We start from the raw sequence: 22033 nt of genomic DNA on the forward strand, positions 1-22033 counted from the left end.
AAAGGAGCGCGCAATTGCTTCAGCATCCATCTGCACTCTTCCACATCAGCGTGCGAAATCGAGTAACCACCGCGACAATGTCAGAACCCGATCTGCACCGCGCCATATCCATGAAACCGCACCCGTTCCACACGCACCCGGATCGCATAGAACGCACATCAAGTCCCCACCACGCGCACCTCAGCGCCAGCAGCAGCAACAACAGCCCCAGCGCGCAACATACCCATAGCCATGCCGACGCTTCAACTCCGCGCAAGAACGACGCCAGCAGCACTGCCATCGAAACCAACGCCCCAACACCGTCCCACGACCCCATAGCCCGCCACATCCGCCACCACCCCGACTTCTCAGACCTAGAATCGCAATCACCCCCGTCCTACACCCCCGATAACGACCCCTACTCCCTCTCCTCCGCCATAAAACCCGAATCCGAACTCGCCCTCATCCGCGCCAACACCTCGCGCAAACGCGACGGCTGCGGGCCCATCACCCTCAACAAGAAGGCGACGTCAGCGAAGAGGCTAGAGGAGTTTTACTCTGCCCAGAATGAGAATATAGAGAGATTGCTTAAGCCCGTGGCGGAGCATAGGGCTGCGGCGAAGGATGAGGATACGGCGAATCATCTCAAGTATAGGATTGCTGTTATTGGGAGTTTTGCTGCGAATATTATACTGGCTGTGTTGCAGCTTTATGCGGCGGTTAGTTCGAGGAGTTTGAGCTTGTTCACGACCATGGCGGATTCGCTGTTTGATCCCTTGAGCAATCTTACGCTGATTATGTGTAATCGCGCTGTTGCGAGAGTGGATGCGAGGAAGTTCCCCTCTGGGAAGGCGAGGATCGAAACAGCGGGAAACCTGTCGTTCTGCGCGCTTATGATTACCGTTTCGGTGGTTATCATCGTGGAATCTATCCGCACAGTCGCCGAACACAACGGTCCCGAGACGAACGACTTCTTCCTCCCGTCGGTCATCGCCGTCAGCATAGCATTCGCGACGAAGTTCTCGCTATTCTTGTACTGCTGGGCTCTCCGCAACAAATACTCTCAAGTCCGCATTCTGTGGGAGGATCACAGGAACGATCTCTTCATCAACGGATTCGGTGTCTTGACCAGTGTCGGTGGATCAAAATTGAAGTGGTGGTTGGATCCTATGGGCGCGATGATACTTTCCGTTTTGATCATCTTCCTTTGGTCGAGGACGGCGTACTCGGAGTTTCAGCTCCTCATTGGTGTTACGGCTGATACGGCTATGCTGCAGCATATCACTTATATCTGTAAGATATCCTCCCACTCCGACTATCTCCTTCATCCTACTAATTGTTCTCGCAGCGATGACACACTCTCCCACCATCCTCCAAATCGACACCGTACGCGCCTACCACAGCGGACCCCGCCTCATCGTTGAAGTCGACATCGTCATGGACCCTGAAGCCACTCTACGTGCTACACATGATGTAGCCGAGGAACTTCAGATTAAGCTGGAGAGTCTGCCGGATGTAGAGAGGGCGTATGTGCATGTGGATTACGAGACAGATCACAGACCTGAGCACTTCTTGAAGAAGGAGTTGTAGGCGGCGATCGATGACGCATGGAGATGAGGGAAGTTGTGCCGGGGACATAGTCACAGAAGATGTCAAGTATCGCGCCTTCAATGTTGTATATATTCCTCTCGACTCTTGTCCTCTTTCCATATCCACCACCATAAAGGAATCACCACAAGAACACAATCACTACATCACCACACCCCACCCCCACCATTTCACTTCCCCTTCCTCCGATACGGACTCGCCATCCCCCCACTCAGCCTCCCACCCTGCACATTCCACTCCGCCGCACTCCCCGCTGCAGCCCTGTCCTCAGAAAGATCATAGTCACCGAAGTTCCTCTCTTTGAAATCATTCCAGCGCTCGCGGAGCGTTTTCTTCTTGCGATCTGCTCGTCGCTGAGCGTCTAAATCGGTATATTCAGAACCGAGGACTGCTGCGATGGTACTTGCTGGTGCGCCGCTGCTGTGTCGTTGGTTTGTGGGTGCGGGGCGTGATGTAGGCTGCTTTTGCGGGTCTGTAGAAGAAGTGGAGGGGTTGGTAGGGTATTTTGGTGGCTGGGCTGATGGCTCGGCGTCGTAGTAGATGGGTGGTGTATCGTTGGGGTCGATGTTGTTTCTGTTGACGTTGGCGTTGGATTTGGCATCAGTCGAATGCGATTCCTCGGTTCCCTTGGTGTTGTCTGATTCCGCGCCCATGTTGTGCCTGGCGAGAGTGTCGCAAGTGGCTGTTGGGTGTGCAGTGTTGCTGATGTGATGGCAGTAGTGCCAATGCTCGGTTGACGTGGGGTAAAGTGACTTATTCATACGAGCTCCCCTTAATGCCCAGGTGGCACAGCAAGGTCAAGACTTCCAAGATAAAAAGACTTAACGTGCCGTAACTCCGACATGCCACCTAGATAGCCTGTTCGATCCTCTCAACCTACTACTCAGCTAAGTACTGCTATTCTTTCCACAAATGGTACTAGCCACAGCGCCGCTTCTACAATTAGTCGTCATAGTAAATTGCATTTAATCAAAGTGGCCGTCAGCACTACATACAAGGCCTCGAGCAACACGAAAGTCTCCTCGGTAGTCGCAATGCGTTCGTTGTTGATGTTACACAATGTCTAGCCTATCGGTAAGCCACATGACACAAGTCCGGGCAGCCATTCTATACGTCATTCCTGTCCCGCTACGACACCGGCACAGCCTTACAGATGGCCATCCGGAACATGGTTTGAGCGTTACTATGCCCATCTTCCCTTTTACGTATCCTGCGACATTGCTCAGCCTCTCTTCAGCCTTGTGCAGACCTAGGCATCCGTTCACTCGCAACCTAGACAGTCTTGCGGAAGAAACTCGCCTTGTTGTTATTCTCCTAGCAAGGCCGTGACCGACTTCACTGTCGCATCATCACCACGACGCTGGACAGATGACCCGGTTGGCTGTGTCGTACAAGTATGCTGTCAGGCTGACTTACGTGTTGGTGGGCTACGCGCAGCATTATGGGGCTGTGGCTGCATGCAGTGATTTGAAAAGATGCAAAGCTGAGGTAGGCGACATGGTTCGGGATGTAACGTTTCGCTTGCACCGAAGGTTGGGAAAGCTTGCAACGTCGATTGGTCAGTCAGATATATTTTTTGCCCTGTTGAAGCAGCCCAAGGCTGATTCCCCGCCAATGTCAGGCTGGGGGGCGACGGAGACATGACCGATAAGGGAAGATGCGAGGCTGAGAACCGAATTTGCAGAGCGCGTCGCGTGGCTCGAACGGATTTGGCGCGCGGCTGAGAAGTGCTGTAATACGGGATATGGAATCTGGAGGCCTTCCGATCTACTGCGGTCCTCATCGCATTCGTCTTTCACTACATCGACCACAGCTTTCACGACATTGCAAAGACACTCACTCGACTCACAATTACACGACTCGCGCGATTTTGATATCTCCGACGACCGCAAAACATCCTGAAGCTATGGGAGACCCGAGATCTCCAACCCAGTCTACGAGGGCAAAAATCAAGTCCAGGGCCAGTTCATTGTGGACCAAGGCCAAACCTTGGTCTACTGGACAAAGGTCACTTCCACACGCCAATCTCACGCAAAGTAACCCGGTAACTCCAGGAGAGACACAGCAGCCTCGTCATCATCAGTCAATTACCACTTCCACATCACAAACCGATTCGCATACCTCCCCAACGCCGCTGTCGCCAGCAGAACCCCAGACCGCGACGCTCAGAACATCGACACATCCCGGGGCGACCGGTGCGAACCAGCAGCAACACACAACGACTGCACCGTCGCCAGACTCGGTACAAGACGTTAATCACGGAGCGTTTACCCTTCTCGAGGCCGTCCAAACTGTTCCGCTTAGTCAACACGAAGACCGTGACCAGCCACGGATGCCGGGAGTCGTTGCAGTTGCGAAGACTGATTCAAGCATTATGGCCACAGTGCTCCTTCATCCCGAAACTGAATTCAATTCGTTCTTCTGGGCTCAAGCCTACACAGCCTTCGACGAAAGACACGAAAAGTCAGACATCGAGCTGCTGAAAGGAGGAGAGGGTAGTCTTGCTGTCATTACCAAATTGGAAGACACACTGTCTCGGAGAAAGCGAGAAAACAAAGGCCTTCCTCCCAAGATCGAGCGGGCAATCCGCAACGTTCTTGTGTTCAAAGACATATCTGTTGCTGCTGCGCAATTCGATCCACTGAGAGCTGCGCCCACCATTGTGCGAGGAGTTTGCAACGTTCTCCAGGTACATCCAGTTAGAATGTGTCTTATTCAAGATGACTGATTTCAGCACAGGTCTTGGTAGATGGTGTCGACCAACAAGCGGGCTTGTTGAATGCGGTAGAGGACATCACAACCATAATCCGCCACTGGGGAAACATCGAGTACCTCTACTTGCGTAGAAATGCCGAGACAACAGACAACCGCCACATCCGTGTAGAGGCCAGCCTTCTCGCTCTCTATGGGCTTATTCTTGAGTTCATCTTACACTTAATCAAGATCTGCAAGCATGGCACCACGGGTAAGTTGCCAATCTTTCTTCCGGATAACGATGGACACTAATCAAGAATGATAGCGCAGATATTCGGGTCTCCGGGCGCAAAAGTGGAAATGACTAGACAGCATTTGGAGGTTAAGACACGAGATTCACGATGCAAGCAGGAGTTTGAAGACTGCCAGAAAATCGGTGACGAGTGTTTAAAAATCCGCGAATGGGTGTTCAAGGACGTACCTGAGAAAGCCTACATGGACATGTGCGAGCGCATTCAGCTAGACAAATATCCCGGTTGTGGTCAGTGGCTACTCGACTCGGAAGAGTACAAAAGCTGGGAGGCTGGGAACACTGAGGTTCTGTGGATACGAGGTACCGGTAGGTGACACATATTAAAGTATCAGGCTAGACTAACGCTTACAGTCGGAACGGGCAAAACGTCATTAATGTACGTTCCTTCGCGAGCTGTGTGAAAAAGCGATCATGCTAATATCTCAGGACCCGGGTTATTCAGCACCATGCAGAGGCTTCTTTCATGCACAAAGATAGGCGTCTCGCCTACATCTTCTGCACGAATAACTACGGCGATCAATCTCCAAAACGAATCCTGAAATCCATCCTCCGGCAGATAATCTACAATCATTTGGATGGTTCGATAGCGCAGAAGGCACGCGACATGTACAACGAATCGGAAAGGTTGCCTTTCGAAAGCATACAGCAGTGTAAAGATCTCTTCGACGGAATCTTGCGCGCGGGAATCAAAATTCGCATTGTGATCGATGCTCTGGACGAATGCGAGGATTGGAAAGACCTGTTGGACGTTTTCTCTACGATTCACGGCTACGCAACTACACCGAATCAGTTTCAATTGCTCGTTACTGGGCGGGTTCATGTGAGAGTTGACGAAAAGTTTAGAACGGCTAGAAAAATCGACGTGGTCGCCACCAGGACTGCTTCGGAAATCCGACACTATATTACCAGGACGATTGAAACGTGTCCCAAAAACGAGAGACCAGCAGAGGGAGAGTACCCAGCACTCCAACACAAACTTGTCGAGATCTTGGTCAATAAGGCCAATGGAATGTTCGTGCATCCCTGCTGTTAGAGAATCAAGCTGACAAGTCAAGGTTCATCTGGGTCAAGCTACAACTAGCTGCTTTCCTCAAACCGGAGTACGCGATCTTCGACGAAACGACATTTGAGGATATGCTTCAGACTCTCGAAAATCAGCCACTGGCTAATGCCGACGAGTTGCACAAGGTGTATGCCTCTCTTCTCCAGAAAAATTCCAAAGACGGTACCAACGAACGCATCCTCACAACATTCATATTCCAGTTGATGTTGTGTAAGCCTGGATACATGAGCATAAAAACGGGTTTCGCAAGATTAGCTCTCACTTCGGCGAGACCCGTATTGTGCAGGACGTCGAAGAGCAGCCAAAATGCGTCAATCACAGCCCACCAGGCAGAACGGCTTGTCCAGAACTTCATTAGTAAATGTGGAGAAAACTGGGAGTTTTCTCACGCTTCTGTTATCGATTTCCTGCAAAAGGAGTTCCCTCTTCTCTACAATGAGACAGCATGTCATACTGACATTGTCCGAGTGTGCGTTGGGTACCTGATGAACAACCCATGCATGACGCTATCAGAACTAAGCTTCGCGAACGCTCAAGTTCGCATAGAGCCCCAAATCGACTGGGTTGATTATGCATTGAGGCAGTTTCCTCGATACTATCGTGCATTGAGCAAGGAAGCCCGCCAGTCCCATGACATCGACAGTCTTCTCATCAATTGGATCGCGGATCGAGAGAGTCCAGTCCGACTTCAAGACTGGCTCAACGCCCAAGTCCGTCAGGTCATGCAGCTTCAATGGTTGATTAACAACGAGTTCGACGACATTGTGGAAGCGCTGATCTCGTCACCAGCATATCTGGAGAAATCCCTGTGCGCATTCGAGCTCTCTGCGTGCTTGAGAGACAGCCTTCAGCCCGGAAAGAAGCTGCATTCTCAAATGGCATCACTCTTCATCAAGATGGTCACCGACAAGTATTCACATGAGCCGATACCCGTCTGCCAGGCATTCGGTGTCGCTTTTTTCGTAGGGGATGAGCGAAGTTGCCTGGAGTTGCTCAGTTTCATCTCGAAGTTCAACCGGGACGACATATTCCAGGCTATGTTCGAGGAGACGGTAGCGTCGTACAAGAAAATACGGCACCCACTCAAGGATTTCACTGTCCAGATGTCAGTACTCGTTACCGGGGTGATTGACATGCGCCCACCGGACCAGAAAGTTCTCTTCATGCTCAATAATCTGGTTGCTTATCACGGCAACGAGCAGGCGATGGAGCAGTTGTGGGGAGCAGGCGCATATCTTACCGGAGGTGTAAACGGTAGAAATCATGTTCTGTTCGCTGCTGTACGGGGTAGTCACCTTGCCATCGTCAAGTTGGTCCTAGCAAAATGTGCCTCGCAAGACCATGAGATCGAACCTCGGGTCATCAGTGGATGTGCGTATATTCTCGAACACAGCGAGAAGAAGGTGGCGGCCGATATCGGGAAGCTGTTCTCTAGCTTTGAAGGATGGTCCGACGCAAAAGAACTGGCGCGCACAACTCGCGAAGCAGAAAGGCAACTCCACGGGATGCCAAGGAACATCCGATTACGCATCGATCCACGCGAAGCAATGCAGCCAGATACGCCACCACACCCAAGCCAATCAGCGCCCGATTTGTCGACAGCCAAACATGACAGTACCTCGAACACCATGAGTGAAAGAGACGCAAGCGGCAAGATCGTTATTCCCGTGCAGAGAAAATCACACGGTGCGGACGAGGAAGATCACATATTCACTCCCTCGGCGGTAGGAGACTAACTGAGTATGTAATCTGGAATGCTTGGGATGCTATTGAAAAGACGATTATTTTATACACTCAAGCAACCATGAAATGGGAAGTGGTATTATACGCGAAGTTCAAACGCCATCGCCAAGCGCTAATATCCAGAACACACTCCCCCCACACCCACTCCATTGCCCTCCCCCTGCAGCAACGTACTCCTCATCCTGGTCGCCGCCCTCAGCACCCTCAGCGCACTCAATTCCCTCGCTTTCTCTCCACTAACATCCGCCTTCGCCTTAAGATCAATATTACTCGAGCTGGGCGGCAAGCGCTTTTTCTTCTTCAAGCTGACCAGCCTCGCAGCCGCACTACCGTCTAGACTTTTCCCGAGGTTCGTGGTGATGGAAATTTTGACGTTGCCGCTTCCGGTGCGCTTGTGGAGAGATGAGGGTGCGCCTTCGGGTTTGCGGTCGTCGGATGGTATTGAGCAGGATGGGGCGGGAACGGCGGAATGCCGGCGTGCTTTTCGTGCGGCTTTGGCGAGTTCGGTGATGCATGTGCGGGGAAGGGTGGACGCATCGGTGGAAGAGGAGTCTGTGAAGTCGAAGATGGCGAGGTTGTCTTCCTGTTGGACTGTAGTGGATTGAAATTCCATGATGTCTTGCGTTGCGTTGGGCGCCGGAATTGCAGGCTTTCTTTTCGTGATACTTGCTCCGCTGATGAGTACCGATATGGCGTTCGAAGCAGTCAAAGACTTGACTTCTATTGATTCGGAGGCATGCGGTGACTTTGATTCGATAGTGTGTTGTGATGTACGGTCGCGGCGGCTTGCGAGCTAGTTGTCTGTAGTTTTTGCAAAAGTATGTGTAGGTTTAGTAAGCGTGATAGTGAGCGATGATGAGATAGTAGAGATAGAGACGGGAAGATACGTTGCGTTGAGACGTAGTTATCTGGATAACTCTCGACACTTTTGTGACACTAGTATTGCGTTGACATCACGACATGGATACAGCACGCACCATCAAGGCATCACCGACTATCACCGCGAACGCATCAAGTCTACGCAGTAATCATTACAACTATAAACCACCAGCCAGCAAATATACCCATTCCACAGAAACAAACCACTTCTCAATCAAAGTAGTCAAAGTGGTATAAACGCCTATTTCCAATGTTATGATGAGGGAAGTTGAAGCCCCGAAGGCCCCGAAGGTCCCGAAGGGGAAAAAAAGAAGAAGTGAGTGTACAAAAAAAGGGGGGGGTGTGAATGAATCTATTATTCTCCTTGGCTAAAAAGAAAAAGCTATAACAGCTTTTTATCTTTGCCTTACAAGACTTTTGGTGCTACATGATTGGGTTGTGGAGAGGGTGCTGTGCGATTCGGGTTCGACGGGGGGAGATGCGCATTGGTGCTGGGGTCGGGAGTCGCGGGGTCGGGGGTGCTGGATTCGTTTCGTGTCGACTTTAGGCAAATTCGGGATGACCGCAGCCACCTGGAGTCTTTTCCGCGGGTGGACGATAGGTTGAGACACCATTAACCAATTCCCAATGTCCGAATCTGGTGCCATGGTTGTACGACGAAACGACTCCGCCTCCTCCTCCGAATTGGGACGCATGCGACGACGCTGCTCTATCAAGGATTTCCGGGTAACTGCGAGGGACGTAGACCGATGAACCCGGGGGAGCGAAGTTCCGTGCGCGACGACATTCTTCGAACGGATGGGCTCCGTACTGTGCTTCGAGGTGCTGGGATACGCGAGGGGGAGCTAGAACCCATGCTTTAGCCACATGCTAGACGGTACCTCCAGAGAGGTTATCCAACATCTTGGCCAACACAAGGTTCAAGCAGTGCTGGGGGAGGGAAGGGGTATCAAGACAATCAGGCCATTACGCCTTGGTTGCCGCCTGGGAAGGGGAAGTCAGTGGGCTGGAGTATATATATAAGGTGGGGATGTCGATTTCACTAGAGAGGAGCGGGGCGGAGGTAGGGGTTGTAGCCGAGCGACGTACCGACTTGACGCTTGATCTGTTCACGTGCCCATCGAGCAGTGTCTCGGGTCCGGCCGCTGAAATCTTGGTTTGCGCGTGTCTCCCTCGCCATTGCGGTGAGAAACTCGTGACGGAAGTACTCCCTGAAGTCACCAGCTGGGAACGCATCCGCGAGGTCACTAAATGATGTTAGTGGGATATATTGAAAGAAGGACACCTGTACATACCCGATAACACCACATGAAGATCGGAGGAGAGCCTCAGTGCGGTTGCTGTCTGCTTGGATAGTGCGGAGAAGGTCGAAGATGGAGTCAAGGTATGGGACGATGAGTTGAGCTGTAGCTGTTAGTGTGGGATCAACGTCTTGGATTACAAAACTTACTCTTGTTGCTGCTCTTCATGGCAACGATGCATCCGTCCCATGCATCCATAATACCCTCACGGAGAGAGGTAATGTAATCGATCATCTCGTAGTTGCCCTCGGTGGTCAATGTGACTTGTCCAGCTTGTTGCAGCACTTGAGCAACAACGGTCAGGTAAGTCTCGAATGCACCGTGGATGGCATGTGCGATATCACCGAAGCATTGCAGGATAGCTGGCTTGAGCTGGTTGCCAAGTTGAGGGCTGCGGAGGTTGTGGAGAAGCGAGTTCATGAAGGCATCGCAGAATGGCTGGACGTTCTCGCCCAGAGATCGGGTGATGTCAGAAACCAGACCAATGGCCATGGAGCAGAGCGCGGGCTCTTCCTGGTTGTTAAGAGCATTGTACAGGAATGGGGAGAAAGCCTCCATGTACTTCTGGAAGTCTTCCTCAAGAGCCGTCGCGATCGAACCAATGGCGGCAAAGACAGTATCTGGAACACTGGACTTGGGAGGCAGAGATGAAAGCAGACTCAGCAGCGCCTGCATGATGCGGTCGGCCTGGGGCCTGATGTCGCTCTCCATTCGCTGAATGATGGCCATGATGACACTAGCCAAGCTAGTCTGCATCTCTTCGAGAGTCAGCTTGTCCTCAACGTTGACAACCTGCGATTGGAGTGCCATGGACTTCTCCAGACGCTCGAGAATGACGTTGGCGAGCTCGTTGACCAGGGGAACGCTGTCACCAGCGGCGTTGTTGACGAAAGAGTTGAGTACTTCGTATGCGGCTGTGCGGAGAGTGTTGTCGGCATCAGCGCGCTCGGTGACCTGCAAGAGGCTCTGCACGCTCTGGGCGAAGTGGGGCGACAATGGGTTGGTTGTGCAACCGGGCTCTCCGGCGAACCTGTCAGCCAAGTTCATCAGCGACCAACAGCACGATGCGGCCATCTTAGGGTTGCTGGCGAGACCGTTGAAGAGAGCTCCGATCAGGGGAGGCAGGTGCTGCTGTGCGTCGAGTGCGCTGGGAACAGCCTCGCAGATGCGGCCCAAGGCGTATGCGGCGGAGTCCTTGACGTGGATGTTCTGGTCGTCCATCATTCCAATCAAAGTAGGCAGAGCTTGCTTGACAATGGGGTCTAGCACACTCTCCTCGGGACCCTCCATGATGGCACCGAAGGCGGAGACGGACGCATCACGGTAGTGCCAGTCTTCTGAGCGGATGTACTTCTCGATGAAAGCAAGGACTGGAGGCATAACGCCGCTACCGACACACTGTGCCCAGAGCTGCAGACATTGGTATGCTGCGCGGGAGGTGTTGTACTCGTTGTCGTCGGCATCCTCGTCTTGCTTGGCGAGAAGCTCGAGAAGCACTGGCACGACCTCTTGTGTAGCAACTCGGGCAAAGTTGAAGTATTCGCGGAGTTCGGTGGAGCCCTCGGCTTGAGCTTGGCTGTTGTCGTCCTCGATAGCGATTTCCTCCTCACAGACGGTGCACCAGAACTCGACAGCCAGCTTGGCAACATCTTCTTCCTCGCTCTTCATGCCCTGGATGGTAAGACCGAATAGCGCCTTCTCCATGTAGAAGCGCATCTTGTCGTAGTACAGACCCATGATGCGGTTGAGACATCCGTACGAGCCCTGCTGGATGCGGCTGTCGTCCGCTTGTGTGGCTTCGCAGATGACCTGCATGATGTAGTTGCGCTCGCCCTCATTGTCGAAGTTGGAGCGGACGAACTCGATCGAGTCGCTGAGCGCGTTGATGGCGGCTACACGGACGTCGTTGTTGGCCTCCTCCTTGCGGGCACCCTGGACGACAGCCGTCAGGATAGCGTTGGAGTGCTGTGCTAGCGCGTCCCTCAACTCTACATCGTCTGTGTCACACACGAAACCGATTGTGGTAAGCGAAGATTGCTTTTGGGCGTCGCTGCCTTGACCGACACTCTCGACGAGCGAGGTCATGAGCTCCGGCCATTGATTGCGGGGTATCTCGATAGCAGCGACGGAGGCGATGAACTGTGCGGCGGCGGAGCCTACATTCTTGTTGGGTGTGGCCAGAGTCCGCAGGGCCATGTCCTTGACCTGCTGCTTGATCTGGGTGTCGAGGCTGAGCCATCGTTCTTGAACCTGACGTAACCGGGCATACTCGCGAGCGGTGAAGGCGTTCTTCAGGGCCAGGGCGGCGGCCTGTCGGATTTGGGGCGCGGCTTGTTCATTTGCGAGTTCGCCGCCGAGGACGGTGAGGTATTGAGGCTGAGGATAGACGTTAGTGGATATGTTCTGGCTATGTCTCGGGGGGCATGCAGCCTTCTGGCAGCGGGGGACTCACAAAGTCGGAGTCGGCAGCCTGGATGAGCTGTTGCTCGGCGCTGTTACGGATGCTAGCGTCTGCAGAAGGGTCAGTCGAGCTTCTAGAAAAGTGCGGGTCTCACCAAAGGCAGCATACCGGCGGAGTAGGTCCCCTCCAACACCTGGTTGATATCCATAACTGCTGAAGGGTGCTTCAAAGATTCAGGCGGGGTATCTGGCGGTGGGAAGAATTAAAGGGCCGCGGTGGCGGGAGAAGCAGAAGGTGGTGCGGCAGGAGGGCAGGGAGTGGTGAGGTTACGGAGGGCGTCCGTCGTAGGGAGGGAATTTGAAGCGAAAGAAGGTCGAGCGTAGACAGGCCTAGTTCACGTGTTGTTTTCCTTCTAAAGGGTCTGCCCCACTAACAGTGCGGACTTTGGTGCAAGGAGACGGGCGTAAGGGCAGCCAGTCAAAGAGCAGCAAGCAACAGGCAAACACGGCGTTTGACAGTGAGACGGCGTCGTGAGGGTGAGAGTGAGAGGAGAAATTTATTCTTCCGCTGCTTCAGGCACCGTCGATGGGTTCGCTGGAGGAAGGAGCGGCGCCCGCCTGGCAACGGCGCATTGGCTCGCTTGCGCATCGTGCTTTCCCCCCCCAGATTGAGCTCGCCCTCCCGCATGCAGCCCTGTGAGAGCCATGACACTGAACGAGGGTCCTACCGTCCTGCACAGACACTGCATAGAGTTATGACATCCAGCCTAGTCGTTGTGCACCTTGAGTTCCTGATACTGTTACATCGCGTCGCTGTGGTTCTGTCTGGAAGCCAAGCCAAGCGTCTACCTGCAGCCCGTCAATCACCTCGCGGCTATTGGACGATACACGCGCATCATGACGAATCGCATCGATGCAAAACTCTAGTCCGCGAACATCATCATCTTGGAATTCCTAGTCATCGCGGCCGCCTACATCGTGTGTGTCTTTGAAATAATTGGTAGCGACGGCAGCCTACAGCTGAACCTACATCTGGACGCCTAGAAAGGGTTACGGGGAACGACTCTTTGCTTGGGCATGGGCTCATGGACGAGTGTGTGCCAAGGCTGATACCTAGGTATGCTCACGTGTCCGACTGTTCATCTTTCGAGGAGGCAGCGTTGCTCTTACCAGTCCTATCTGGCGGAAGCTCTTTGGTGCTACTGGAAGAGGGTTTAACTAGGCTTGAATTAGGTCCCCTGACAAGTACCAACATGCACGAAAGAGCTTGTTCTCTCTGAAATGTACCGCATAGCTACAATCTGCGAGGAAGGTATACACTGCATCGCGTCTCACAGTACGACGGTAGACACAATGTCTGCATTTAGCACACGATGGATCTGACTATAGACAAGCTCCTTCACACAAGGATCGAGCCCGTACTAACCTCGATATCTCGTGGGAAAACGGTAGCCTACATACCCACATACTGAAGTCAGTACAGGCTGGAATAAACGCAGTAGTAGTAGTATGAGGATCATTATAGTAGTCCTATATACAATGCGTCCAACCCACCCACCGTGTTCCCAACAAACATCTATCATGCACCGCAGTCCCATCAATACAAAAGAATCTCTTCCTCGGATAAAGTCCTCACATCCTCCCACTAGCCCTCGGATTCTCCGCCTCCTGCCTCCTCCAATCCCTCATCTCCTTCGTCCCCAGACTACCCAAACCCCCCTCTCCCCTCCTCTCCCAGCCCCCCAACCTAACAACCAAACCCGTCGCATTATCCGCCCCCTCACTCCCCGTACTCGTCTCCGTAGCAAAAGCCACCACATCCCTCGCCGCCTGTTCCGGGGTCTTAGCCTCTTTAACAATATCCACAATCTCTTGGTCTGACAAATGGCCCGACACACCATCGCTGCACAAGATGAGGAACGAGTATTCCGCGGGCGACAGTTCTATACGGCGGATCTCGGGTTCTGCGCTTACGCCTACGCGTTTGTGTGCCATATCGCCGAAAGAACGGGTATTTGCGAGACCGGACATGCGTTCTTCGCCGAAGGAGTCTGTGACGAAGGAGGCGGCGAAGCGGCGGAGGCGGGTTGCTTCTTCGGGGAGGGAGGGGTGGTGGTTCGATGTTAGGGGGACGGCGAGGCCGGTTGCGGTGTTGCAGAGAAGAATCCTAGTATCGCCGACGTGGGCGGTTATGAGGGAGGAGGGCGAGGAAGGGTGCCAGAAGGGTGAGGGCGTGGGCGTCGAGATGAGGGCTACGCTGCATGTGCTGCCGCCTTTGAAGCGATTTGTTCCGCCGATGTTTGTGCTGGTTTGGCGTGAGGGCTGCCCGAGGATGTCGTCGTCGTTGAGAGCTTTGTCTGCGCGGACGGGGTCTTCTTCCTTTTTGCCTACTTGGGCGGCGACGAAGTCATAGTCGGCTTTGAGGAAGGCGTATTCGAGGACGGTCTCGATTCCGATGCCTTCTTTGACGTCTTCAGGTATTGTTGGATTGCTGGTGTGACGCTTCTCAATGACTTCTTTCTCAGCAGGGTGGCCGCGTCCGCCTGCGGACATGGAGAAGTACTCGGGCTTGAAGCGTCTGAAGTATCCGCCTACGAGCTCCTTCCATTGCTTGACCAGCTGCTGCTCGAGCTCTTCAGCTTTCCGTACGCTGTCTGACTGTCGCACTGGAGCAACGCCTTCAATTGGACCGTCCATGGATTTGGAGCCGGCGGTTGGCAGCTGGTCTTTACTTCCAGGCTGTGGCGGCTTCAAAGCTGTTGTGCCCGGTGGCGTATGCGTTTCTATAGCATTCAGGCTCTCCTTGTCCCTCTGCCTTCGGTCGCCAGAAGAAGCCTCGCCCTTGGCCTTTGGGTTGCCAGACTGGGTCTCGGTTCTTTCCCGTGCGAGGCTGCTCGTGAGCTCAAACTGCTTGGTCGCCTTCTCCAGGTAGTCGTGCAGCTGCTCCCTCAGGAAGCCAGAGCACTCAGCGCCGCCATGGCCATCGAATACGCCAAAGTAGAAGACCTGTGGATCTCCACTTGCGCCTACGTCTGGTGTGACCTCGGTGTCTGCGCTTTGTCCCTTTCTGCTCAGAGAGATGGGGCGCCGCCGTGCGAAGGCGGGGAGGTCAATGGTGCCCGCCTGGAACGCATCTTCGTTGTATGGCCGCGACCCCCGCGACAAGGAGACGCCGAAATGGTGTTTTGCGCTCTTCAATGGTATGCGGACGACGGTCATCTCGCGCGACGTGCCCACGACGGCAGCCGGCGACCGCCCCGACTTGTCCGCATTGTACGGCGTGCTCTTGTCGCGCGGGAGCTTGTGGTGCAGCGCAGGCTGGGTGACTCGCGAGTCAGGATGCAGCGACGTCGAGGGTATGTGGGTAATGAAGTATTCGTGGAAGCAGCGTCGCTGGCGGGGGTGGTGATAGGTTGGGGGCAGCCTGGGGGCGCGGGCGCAGATACAGGCAACGCGGTGTCCTATCGTGCCTCTTCGGGCGTGGAGGTTCGGTTTCCACATGTCGTCTCTTGCTGCGAAGGACGCATGGCGCGGTTAGGTGGGTAGTTATGTCATGGTTGGTGACCTTGGGATAACCAATTCCAAGCTCCAAACTCGCCATGTTCCGCTGTTCCTGGGGCCGCCCTCCCGCCTTTGCCTTTTTCGGCACGTCATCCGTTAGCCCTACTCCACCACTCCTTCAGCGCGCCGAGGTAGTGATGAGCGCCGCGACATTCATCAATAGTCGAGAGGCCTTTGTTGAGCCATACGCCCTTGTCTGGTCAGCTGACAAGAGATCGATTGCAGCTTGGGATACCACATTGAATCGACGATAGTCCAAGACGACAACACATCTGGGGCCGAGGAGGTAGGCTGGTCTTAATCATAAAGTAATAATTTGAATTACTGACAGCACATTGAGTCCTCCTGGGTCTTCTGTGAAACTTTTAAAATCTTATATACGCGTAGTCGCAGTTCAATGCATTATATCATATTATCGTGCCTCGTTGGAGGTGCACCTGGGGCTGGGCTCATCCTCCCCTTCACTACAATCATTCTTTGCACATCCGCCGTGGCAACAATAGTCGGACTCCACGGATCTAGATCCTCGCTGACTCTGTATACGCTGTGCTTCTTGTTGTTCTTCATCTCTTGCGCGACCATATCTTGGCTCCTCAACGCAATGGAGTCGTCGGGCTGTAGGGACCCTTTGCGTGAGTTGGAGTAAGAAGACGCCTTTGATCGAACATCCGAAGCGATCTTGCGGAAGAGCGGGCGAAGGATGGCGATCGAGGCTGCGATGATACCTGTGCCCGGCTCGGCGGTCGCCCATATCGTTGCTTTGACGGCGTCGACTAGATAGTTGTTAGTACATGCTTGAATGCTGTCATGTAGGTGAAAAAAGACTCACCATGTAGTCCCGGGCCGTTATATCCCAGTCCCTTCAGGTAGACCATCCTGAGGATCGAGCTTACACTGCCAACTGCACCCAACGCCATAACCATGCTAACACTGATCTTACTCCTTCGATCGAGGTCACTATCCAGTAGGACGGATATCGGCACCAATACGAACGTCCAATCAGCGATTACGTTGATTATGCCGTAGAGATATCCGGAGGTGAGAACAAGAACAGATGGCAAGCAGTTGGGCGATGACGGTGATCGCAGGTTATCGGCGAGGCGTGTTGGGTCGCCGCAATGGAAAATGATGATCAGGACGTAGTAGAGGCCGTATGTTGCGCTGATGACGAGAACGACGTGGAATAGATGCCTTTGCCATCTCTTGGTAAGAACCCTTAGAAAGAAGAGACCTAGCGAGACTTTGAGGAAGCTCGTCGTTAGGACGTAAAAGACTTCGGAAAGTTGAATAAACTATAGTCGAATTAGCATCCTGCATGATGGCCGATCTTGAGGCATACTCACAATTAAAGTTACGTGGATATCCTCTTCGCCGAAGAGTTTTCGGTCCATGCTCCGAAACGTGATGGCCATTACGAAAGCGCAATAGCAAGTGAACAGTAAAAGTGAGGCCACCATAGCAGCGTCGTCCCAACCTGGAGACCTCGTGATGCGATACCGCACCCATAACCGCAAACCGACTGTAACATAGCTCAGGATGATAAGTGTTATTATACCGTAGAAGGTGATTCGACCCAGGAGCACCAGCTCCATAAGCCTTTCGCTTGCCATAGTTTAGAAGGGAATTAACATTGATGTAAAGATATAAGGTCCGAAATCGGAAAAGGACCAACCACGCACTGGCGGAAGATTAGCAGTCGAGAAGTAGCACGACGGTGAAGGATCCGAGCTGCAGGTAGAGGTAGCCGGGCATTATGAACGCATGGCCTTGACCACGATGACCGCGGTAGGAAACATCCCGGTAGAACGCGTTGCATGCATGGTGAGGGATCGGGTGTGTGGTATGGGTCATGAACTTTGTTGTTCTGCAAGCCTTCACCGATTGGCTACTGACGTAGGTGGTAACCCGAATGGTTTGTGAATGACCTGGATGTCGCAGCTCAAGCATCCCAGATGTTTGGTGTTTAGTAATGTAACCCATGCGGATCAGATCCCGCCACAGTGTTCTCGGCAGTCCGAAGGATGTTTGATGCGTGGGAGCCCCTGTTGTCATGGTCAAGGTATCTCGAGAGCCCCGTCGATCTTGAAACACTGCTTCCGCATCCAGCGGATGGGCATGAGCACCGAGGTCATGTACGCTGGGGAAGCTGGCCTCATCGATGACGCTATGAAAGAAAGCCTCGTCGGATTGCGAAGTCGCACAATATCAGAGTCTGGGTATGCCTGTGAATACTCGGCCTTGCCGGTGGATGAGCTGCACTACTGAATATTCCAGGAGGTAGTGCCATCCGCAAAGGTCTGGAGTTAACCCATCAGAAACACAAGTTTCGATACAAAGAGCCTCGACGACTCGTTCTCCACATGACAATAAGGAAACGCGCTCGATGTTATACAAATCTGGAATTATGGTATGATTGACAGCGGAGTGTAGTTTTGACGACGTCTCAATCTCTTCTCCCAGATGCGATAGGTTGGTGTTCTCGAAAGCTCTCATGTTTGACTAAACAGTCCGTGTTTGACGAGGGCGCGTGAGGCGTGTTTCGCGTGGGCCTGGTGCAGAAGGGAACATCCCCAAACGACTCACGTGCAGATGCGGCACGCATGTTTGATCGTCCCAACATTAGGATAGAACCGAACCCGTGGATACCTGAGGCGAACGTCACTCGGTGTTCGTAAGGCCCACGATTGTGGCCACAGGTGTCAAGGCGGGAAGGCCCGTGTGGTTGGAAATGGTCCGGGATCTCGGCGGCACTGATACTCCGACCCTAGCGCCTCGGCAAAAGTTTTCTTCTTTGTCTTCGAGCTGCAGCGCATCAACTTTTACTTCACATGCGCGGCCAACATCCCGTGACCACTTTGAACACTATGATCTTGGATTTCCATGGTTATAATGTGCAAAGTTGTCAAAGGGTGTTCAACACGCATGTGCCTTCAATCTAGGCTCTCAGCGCGTCGCAGCGCGCGACATGGCTCTACAGGCTCTACTTCGCACATGCTCACTTCTAGTGCAGCGCGAGACTAACCCAGCAATTGGTCAGTTCCATCATTCCTACACACTCCCCTTTCATGATGAAAAAAAGACAAAATTCACAGACCTGTTCGTAAAAATTGTGTCGAAAACTTTGCTTTATATAATCTGATCACCTCCTTTGGCTACCTGCTCCTCTACGTCCACATTAGAGAGCTCATTGGCTAACAAAGAGCAGTTACCGGTTCATGCGATCCACTTGTCCACATTACCAGGCGGTCCGAAGTCTTGTTCAACACCACATCTGCTTGAAGTAAGCCATCGCCACGACGATGAGTGGGGTTGTTTCTTCAATTGATAGAGCGACTCGAACAATGCTGGTAATTCACCGCCTGGCCGCCCTTTCAAGACCGCTTTGTAGCTCAGCACAATGATGCGCACCATAGTATACTTACACTCGACATTCCTTTGTCCAATTCAAATCTGTAACCTCACAAGACTCGATGAAAGAATCTCGTGAGCTCTCATATATATACGATGTGAGCCGTGTTATCTGTGCGTCCCGTACGCCGTGAACCTATCAGATCGCTCAAGCTATGTATCCATCTACCGTTTCACGCATCTCGCCAATCTCTCCGAGGTCACACAAGGATCAACCCACGGACGCATACACCCAATACGACTTACATTCAGGACTACCAACGCTTCACGCTCGTCAACCCGATTCGATAACAGATACACATCTACGAACAGGTCCTGCTCATACAGTATCAGGAACCGGCTCCGGCGCTGTGCTGGGTCTACCCAGTACAATCGATCCTTGCCTTCTTGGCGAGTTTGACTTGACGCAATTCAATCTCAACGAAGATTACAACGATGATACATTCGGTCTAGACTTCGACTGGATACGTAATAATGGCCTTGATGTGCCCATGGATGAGGTGCCTTCGAACGGGGGCGACGTAGGTGCATTCCAACTCGGTGATTCCTCTCAGGAGAACCAAGCTGGTCAAGGATTCGTATCTGCGCCTCTACAAGATAACCTCAATGATCAGTCACATCAGTGGGTCAACCAGAATGCGGTTGGACAAATGCCGACTGATTTGGTTCCCGTAGAGCCGCATGGCAACCAACCTAATGACCCTACCTATGACTTCTCGCAGGATCTTGGTCTCTGGGATACTAACTTCGAGATGCCATCCCAGTTCTTAGACACCACTCCCGGCTTCTCAGCATTTCCAGGTGGTAACACGTTCATGTCGGACATGTCGCAGTACCCTGTTGCTGCCCAGCCTTCACAGACGTATCCTGACCCATTCACTTCGATGTACCCTGTTCAGCCGTACTACCAACCAACACAACAGCCGTATCCGCAACAGCACACTGGATACGTGGCGATGCCTACCGAGCAGTATACTGGATCACACCAATTCAACAAAACCTTTCCTTCAAGCTCTCGCCAATCCAGCCGCCCTGCACCGCAATTACCCAAACGTAAACGTACTCAATCTGGCTTCGGATCTGATGATGACGCTTATGTCGCCAAGCAACCTCCCAGGCAGCTTACACATCGAACCCGATCATCAGTAGATACCCGTCACGATTCTAATGTTTCATGCGCGAGCTCGGTCAGCAAACCGGTCAAGGTAGCTGTCGTGCGAGCAGGAGAAAAGCCAAAGAAGTGCGACGACAAGCCCTGGGTTCGCGTTAACAACACAACTAGGGGCGAGACTACGCGTACCGCCCGTATCAACCAACACGCAGAAGAAGGTCGCAAGTACAAAACCAAGCCTCTTCCTCACGGCAACTGGTCATCATCATCGGGGTTTAAATTTGAGTACAGCCAAAACAACGGCATGCACGAGTTCAAGAAGCGTACCATGACTGCCCGCGAGATTCATGAGTATATCACGCAGTATCCCGGCGACAATCTGCGCATCTGGATCCAGCCCGTAGCCTCAGACTCCGCCCGCCGTTATGCTTCTGCATCTCACAGCCACTGTCGCTTCGACGCATGCCCGATGCGCGTGTACACCGGCAAAGGCACAGCTGAAGTTGGCAACTACCGCGTCGCATTCGACGAAAAGCACCGAACCTACGGCACTGGTGTAGTTGATCCGTACGACTGCGTGGGCTTCGCTCATCTATACTGTATGGAGCGCTTCCTAGACTTTGCCTACATCTGCCAGGTAGCTAACGTCAAGGTTGATCAGCGAGTAGGCATGGAGAAAGAGCCAAAAGGCCACTTCGCATCCGCGTTCGGTTCGAAACATCATTACGAAGCGGCGTTGGCTAGCAAGTTCATCGAAGCTGCTAGCAAAGGCCGATTAGGTGATACCCACGAGTTCTCTGACTACCCCGTTCATGAACACTACAAGGGCGGTCATCCTAAACCTCACGAACGTACGCTCATCTACGCCCTCTACGGCATGAACATGAAACACCGCGCGAAGTCACAGATGAAACAATTCATTCTCCAACGCAAGATCCGCCCCGGCTCTTTCCCCGTTCACCGCGGTGACATGGAAGTCAAGCTCGTTGACAAGAAGATCGAGAAGATGGATGTCTATATAGACTATAAGCGAGAGGGCTCGAAGAAGGAGTTCGACTACTCAGCCTACTACGATATCCTCCATCCAGAGATCAACCAGCGCATCGCAGAAATGGAGAAGAAGCGAGATGAATTCATCAAAGAAGACGAAGCGGGTATTGGTGGTAAGCGCAAAACACCACGTCGGACTATTACTTTTGCGGACTCGGATGATGAACGACAGACGCCTTCGCGGAAGCGATCGCTTCCCAGGAAGCGCCAGGCGAACGATAGCGACTCATCTGATGACGAGCGTCCGGCACTCAAACGCACGTCTACGGCACGATCTACGGGACGTATAACCGCCCTCTCCGACTCCGAAGACTCAGACTCCTTTGAGAAAATCATCAACGGAACCAAACCCCGTCAGGGTTCCCGCGCAGGTCTCCGCAAAAAACAGCGCATCAATTATTCCGAACCCGCCGACCTCCCCACCCAAGCCCAAACCCAATCCGCCGCTCCACCCCCATCCAGCGATTTCATGGCCAACTACGCCCCCGCAGTCCCCTTCGACGACCGCAAACAAAGCCTCAGCGCTTTCTTCCCCGCTAACAATGATCCTTCTTGGTCTAATCTAGATCTCGATGAGTTTTCTATCGAGGGCATGGATGATGTGTGTATGGATGAGGACGCTGTTGATGCGCTGATTGGCAATAATGCGAAGTACCGGCGGCAGAGTTCTACGTTTGAGAATGGGCCGTGGGCGTCTGGGTATAGGACTGCGAGCTTTAATGCACAACCTGTGTCTGGGAGTAGGGAGTTTAGGAGGGAGAATCCGCCTAGTTGTGTTGCGGAGAAGGGGAATGGGGATGTGGATGAGGGAAAGGGTGGGCAACAAGGGACGAGGAGGAGTAAGAGGTTGGCTGGGAAGGGGATGTCGGCTTCTTCTGTTGCTGGATAGTCTCGGTAACTAAGCATGTTTGGGTTGGTATGGA

General features: G+C 53.0%; 7 protein-coding genes across 7 annotated transcripts; 3 read left to right on the plus strand and 4 right to left on the minus strand.

Moving 5' to 3' along the window:
- Positions 1 to 77: 77 nt before the first annotated feature.
- On the plus strand, positions 78 to 1569 carry J4E83_009014 (uncharacterized protein; the record flags this gene model as incomplete). Its single annotated transcript, XM_049335907.1, has 2 exons — positions 78 to 1272; positions 1328 to 1569. The coding sequence occupies 2 exons, from the start codon at positions 78 to 80 to the stop codon at positions 1567 to 1569; spliced, it is 1437 nt and encodes a 478-aa protein (XP_049184941.1).
- A 188-nt stretch (positions 1570 to 1757) lies between these two features.
- Positions 1758 to 2240, minus strand: J4E83_009015 (uncharacterized protein; the record flags this gene model as incomplete). Its single annotated transcript, XM_049335908.1, has 1 exon — positions 1758 to 2240. One exon carries the CDS (start codon positions 2238 to 2240, stop codon positions 1758 to 1760), a length of 483 nt encoding a protein of 160 aa, XP_049184942.1.
- A 1721-nt stretch (positions 2241 to 3961) lies between these two features.
- Positions 3962 to 7393, plus strand: J4E83_009016 (uncharacterized protein; the record flags this gene model as incomplete). Its single annotated transcript, XM_049335909.1, has 6 exons — positions 3962 to 4276; positions 4327 to 4552; positions 4607 to 4900; positions 5182 to 5335; positions 5650 to 5784; positions 5944 to 7393. 6 exons carry the CDS (start codon positions 3962 to 3964, stop codon positions 7391 to 7393), a joined length of 2574 nt encoding a protein of 857 aa, XP_049184943.1.
- Positions 7394 to 9321: 1928 nt separating this feature from the next.
- Positions 9322 to 12189, minus strand: J4E83_009017 (uncharacterized protein; the record flags this gene model as incomplete). The annotated part of the gene is made up of 5 exons (XM_049335910.1): positions 9322 to 9526; positions 9575 to 9683; positions 9730 to 11956; positions 12033 to 12091; positions 12150 to 12189. 5 exons carry the CDS (start codon positions 12187 to 12189, stop codon positions 9322 to 9324), a joined length of 2640 nt encoding a protein of 879 aa, XP_049184944.1.
- A 1423-nt stretch (positions 12190 to 13612) lies between these two features.
- On the minus strand, positions 13613 to 15581 carry J4E83_009018 (uncharacterized protein; the record flags this gene model as incomplete). Its single annotated transcript, XM_049335911.1, has 2 exons — positions 13613 to 15492; positions 15575 to 15581. 2 exons carry the CDS (start codon positions 15579 to 15581, stop codon positions 13613 to 13615), a joined length of 1887 nt encoding a protein of 628 aa, XP_049184945.1.
- A 362-nt stretch (positions 15582 to 15943) lies between these two features.
- On the minus strand, positions 15944 to 16953 carry J4E83_009019 (uncharacterized protein; the record flags this gene model as incomplete). The annotated part of the gene is made up of 3 exons (XM_049335912.1): positions 15944 to 16314; positions 16371 to 16833; positions 16885 to 16953. 3 exons carry the CDS (start codon positions 16951 to 16953, stop codon positions 15944 to 15946), a joined length of 903 nt encoding a protein of 300 aa, XP_049184946.1.
- Positions 16954 to 19104: 2151 nt separating this feature from the next.
- Positions 19105 to 21999, plus strand: J4E83_009020 (uncharacterized protein; the record flags this gene model as incomplete). Its single annotated transcript, XM_049335913.1, has 1 exon — positions 19105 to 21999. One exon carries the CDS (start codon positions 19105 to 19107, stop codon positions 21997 to 21999), a length of 2895 nt encoding a protein of 964 aa, XP_049184947.1.
- Between the last annotated feature and the right edge of the window lie 34 nt (positions 22000 to 22033).

This window comes from Alternaria metachromatica, assembly GCF_023757995.1.
Source record: "Alternaria metachromatica strain BMP 0045 chromosome Unknown scaffold_29, whole genome shotgun sequence".
Taxonomy (NCBI): Eukaryota; Fungi; Ascomycota; class Dothideomycetes; order Pleosporales; family Pleosporaceae; genus Alternaria; species Alternaria metachromatica.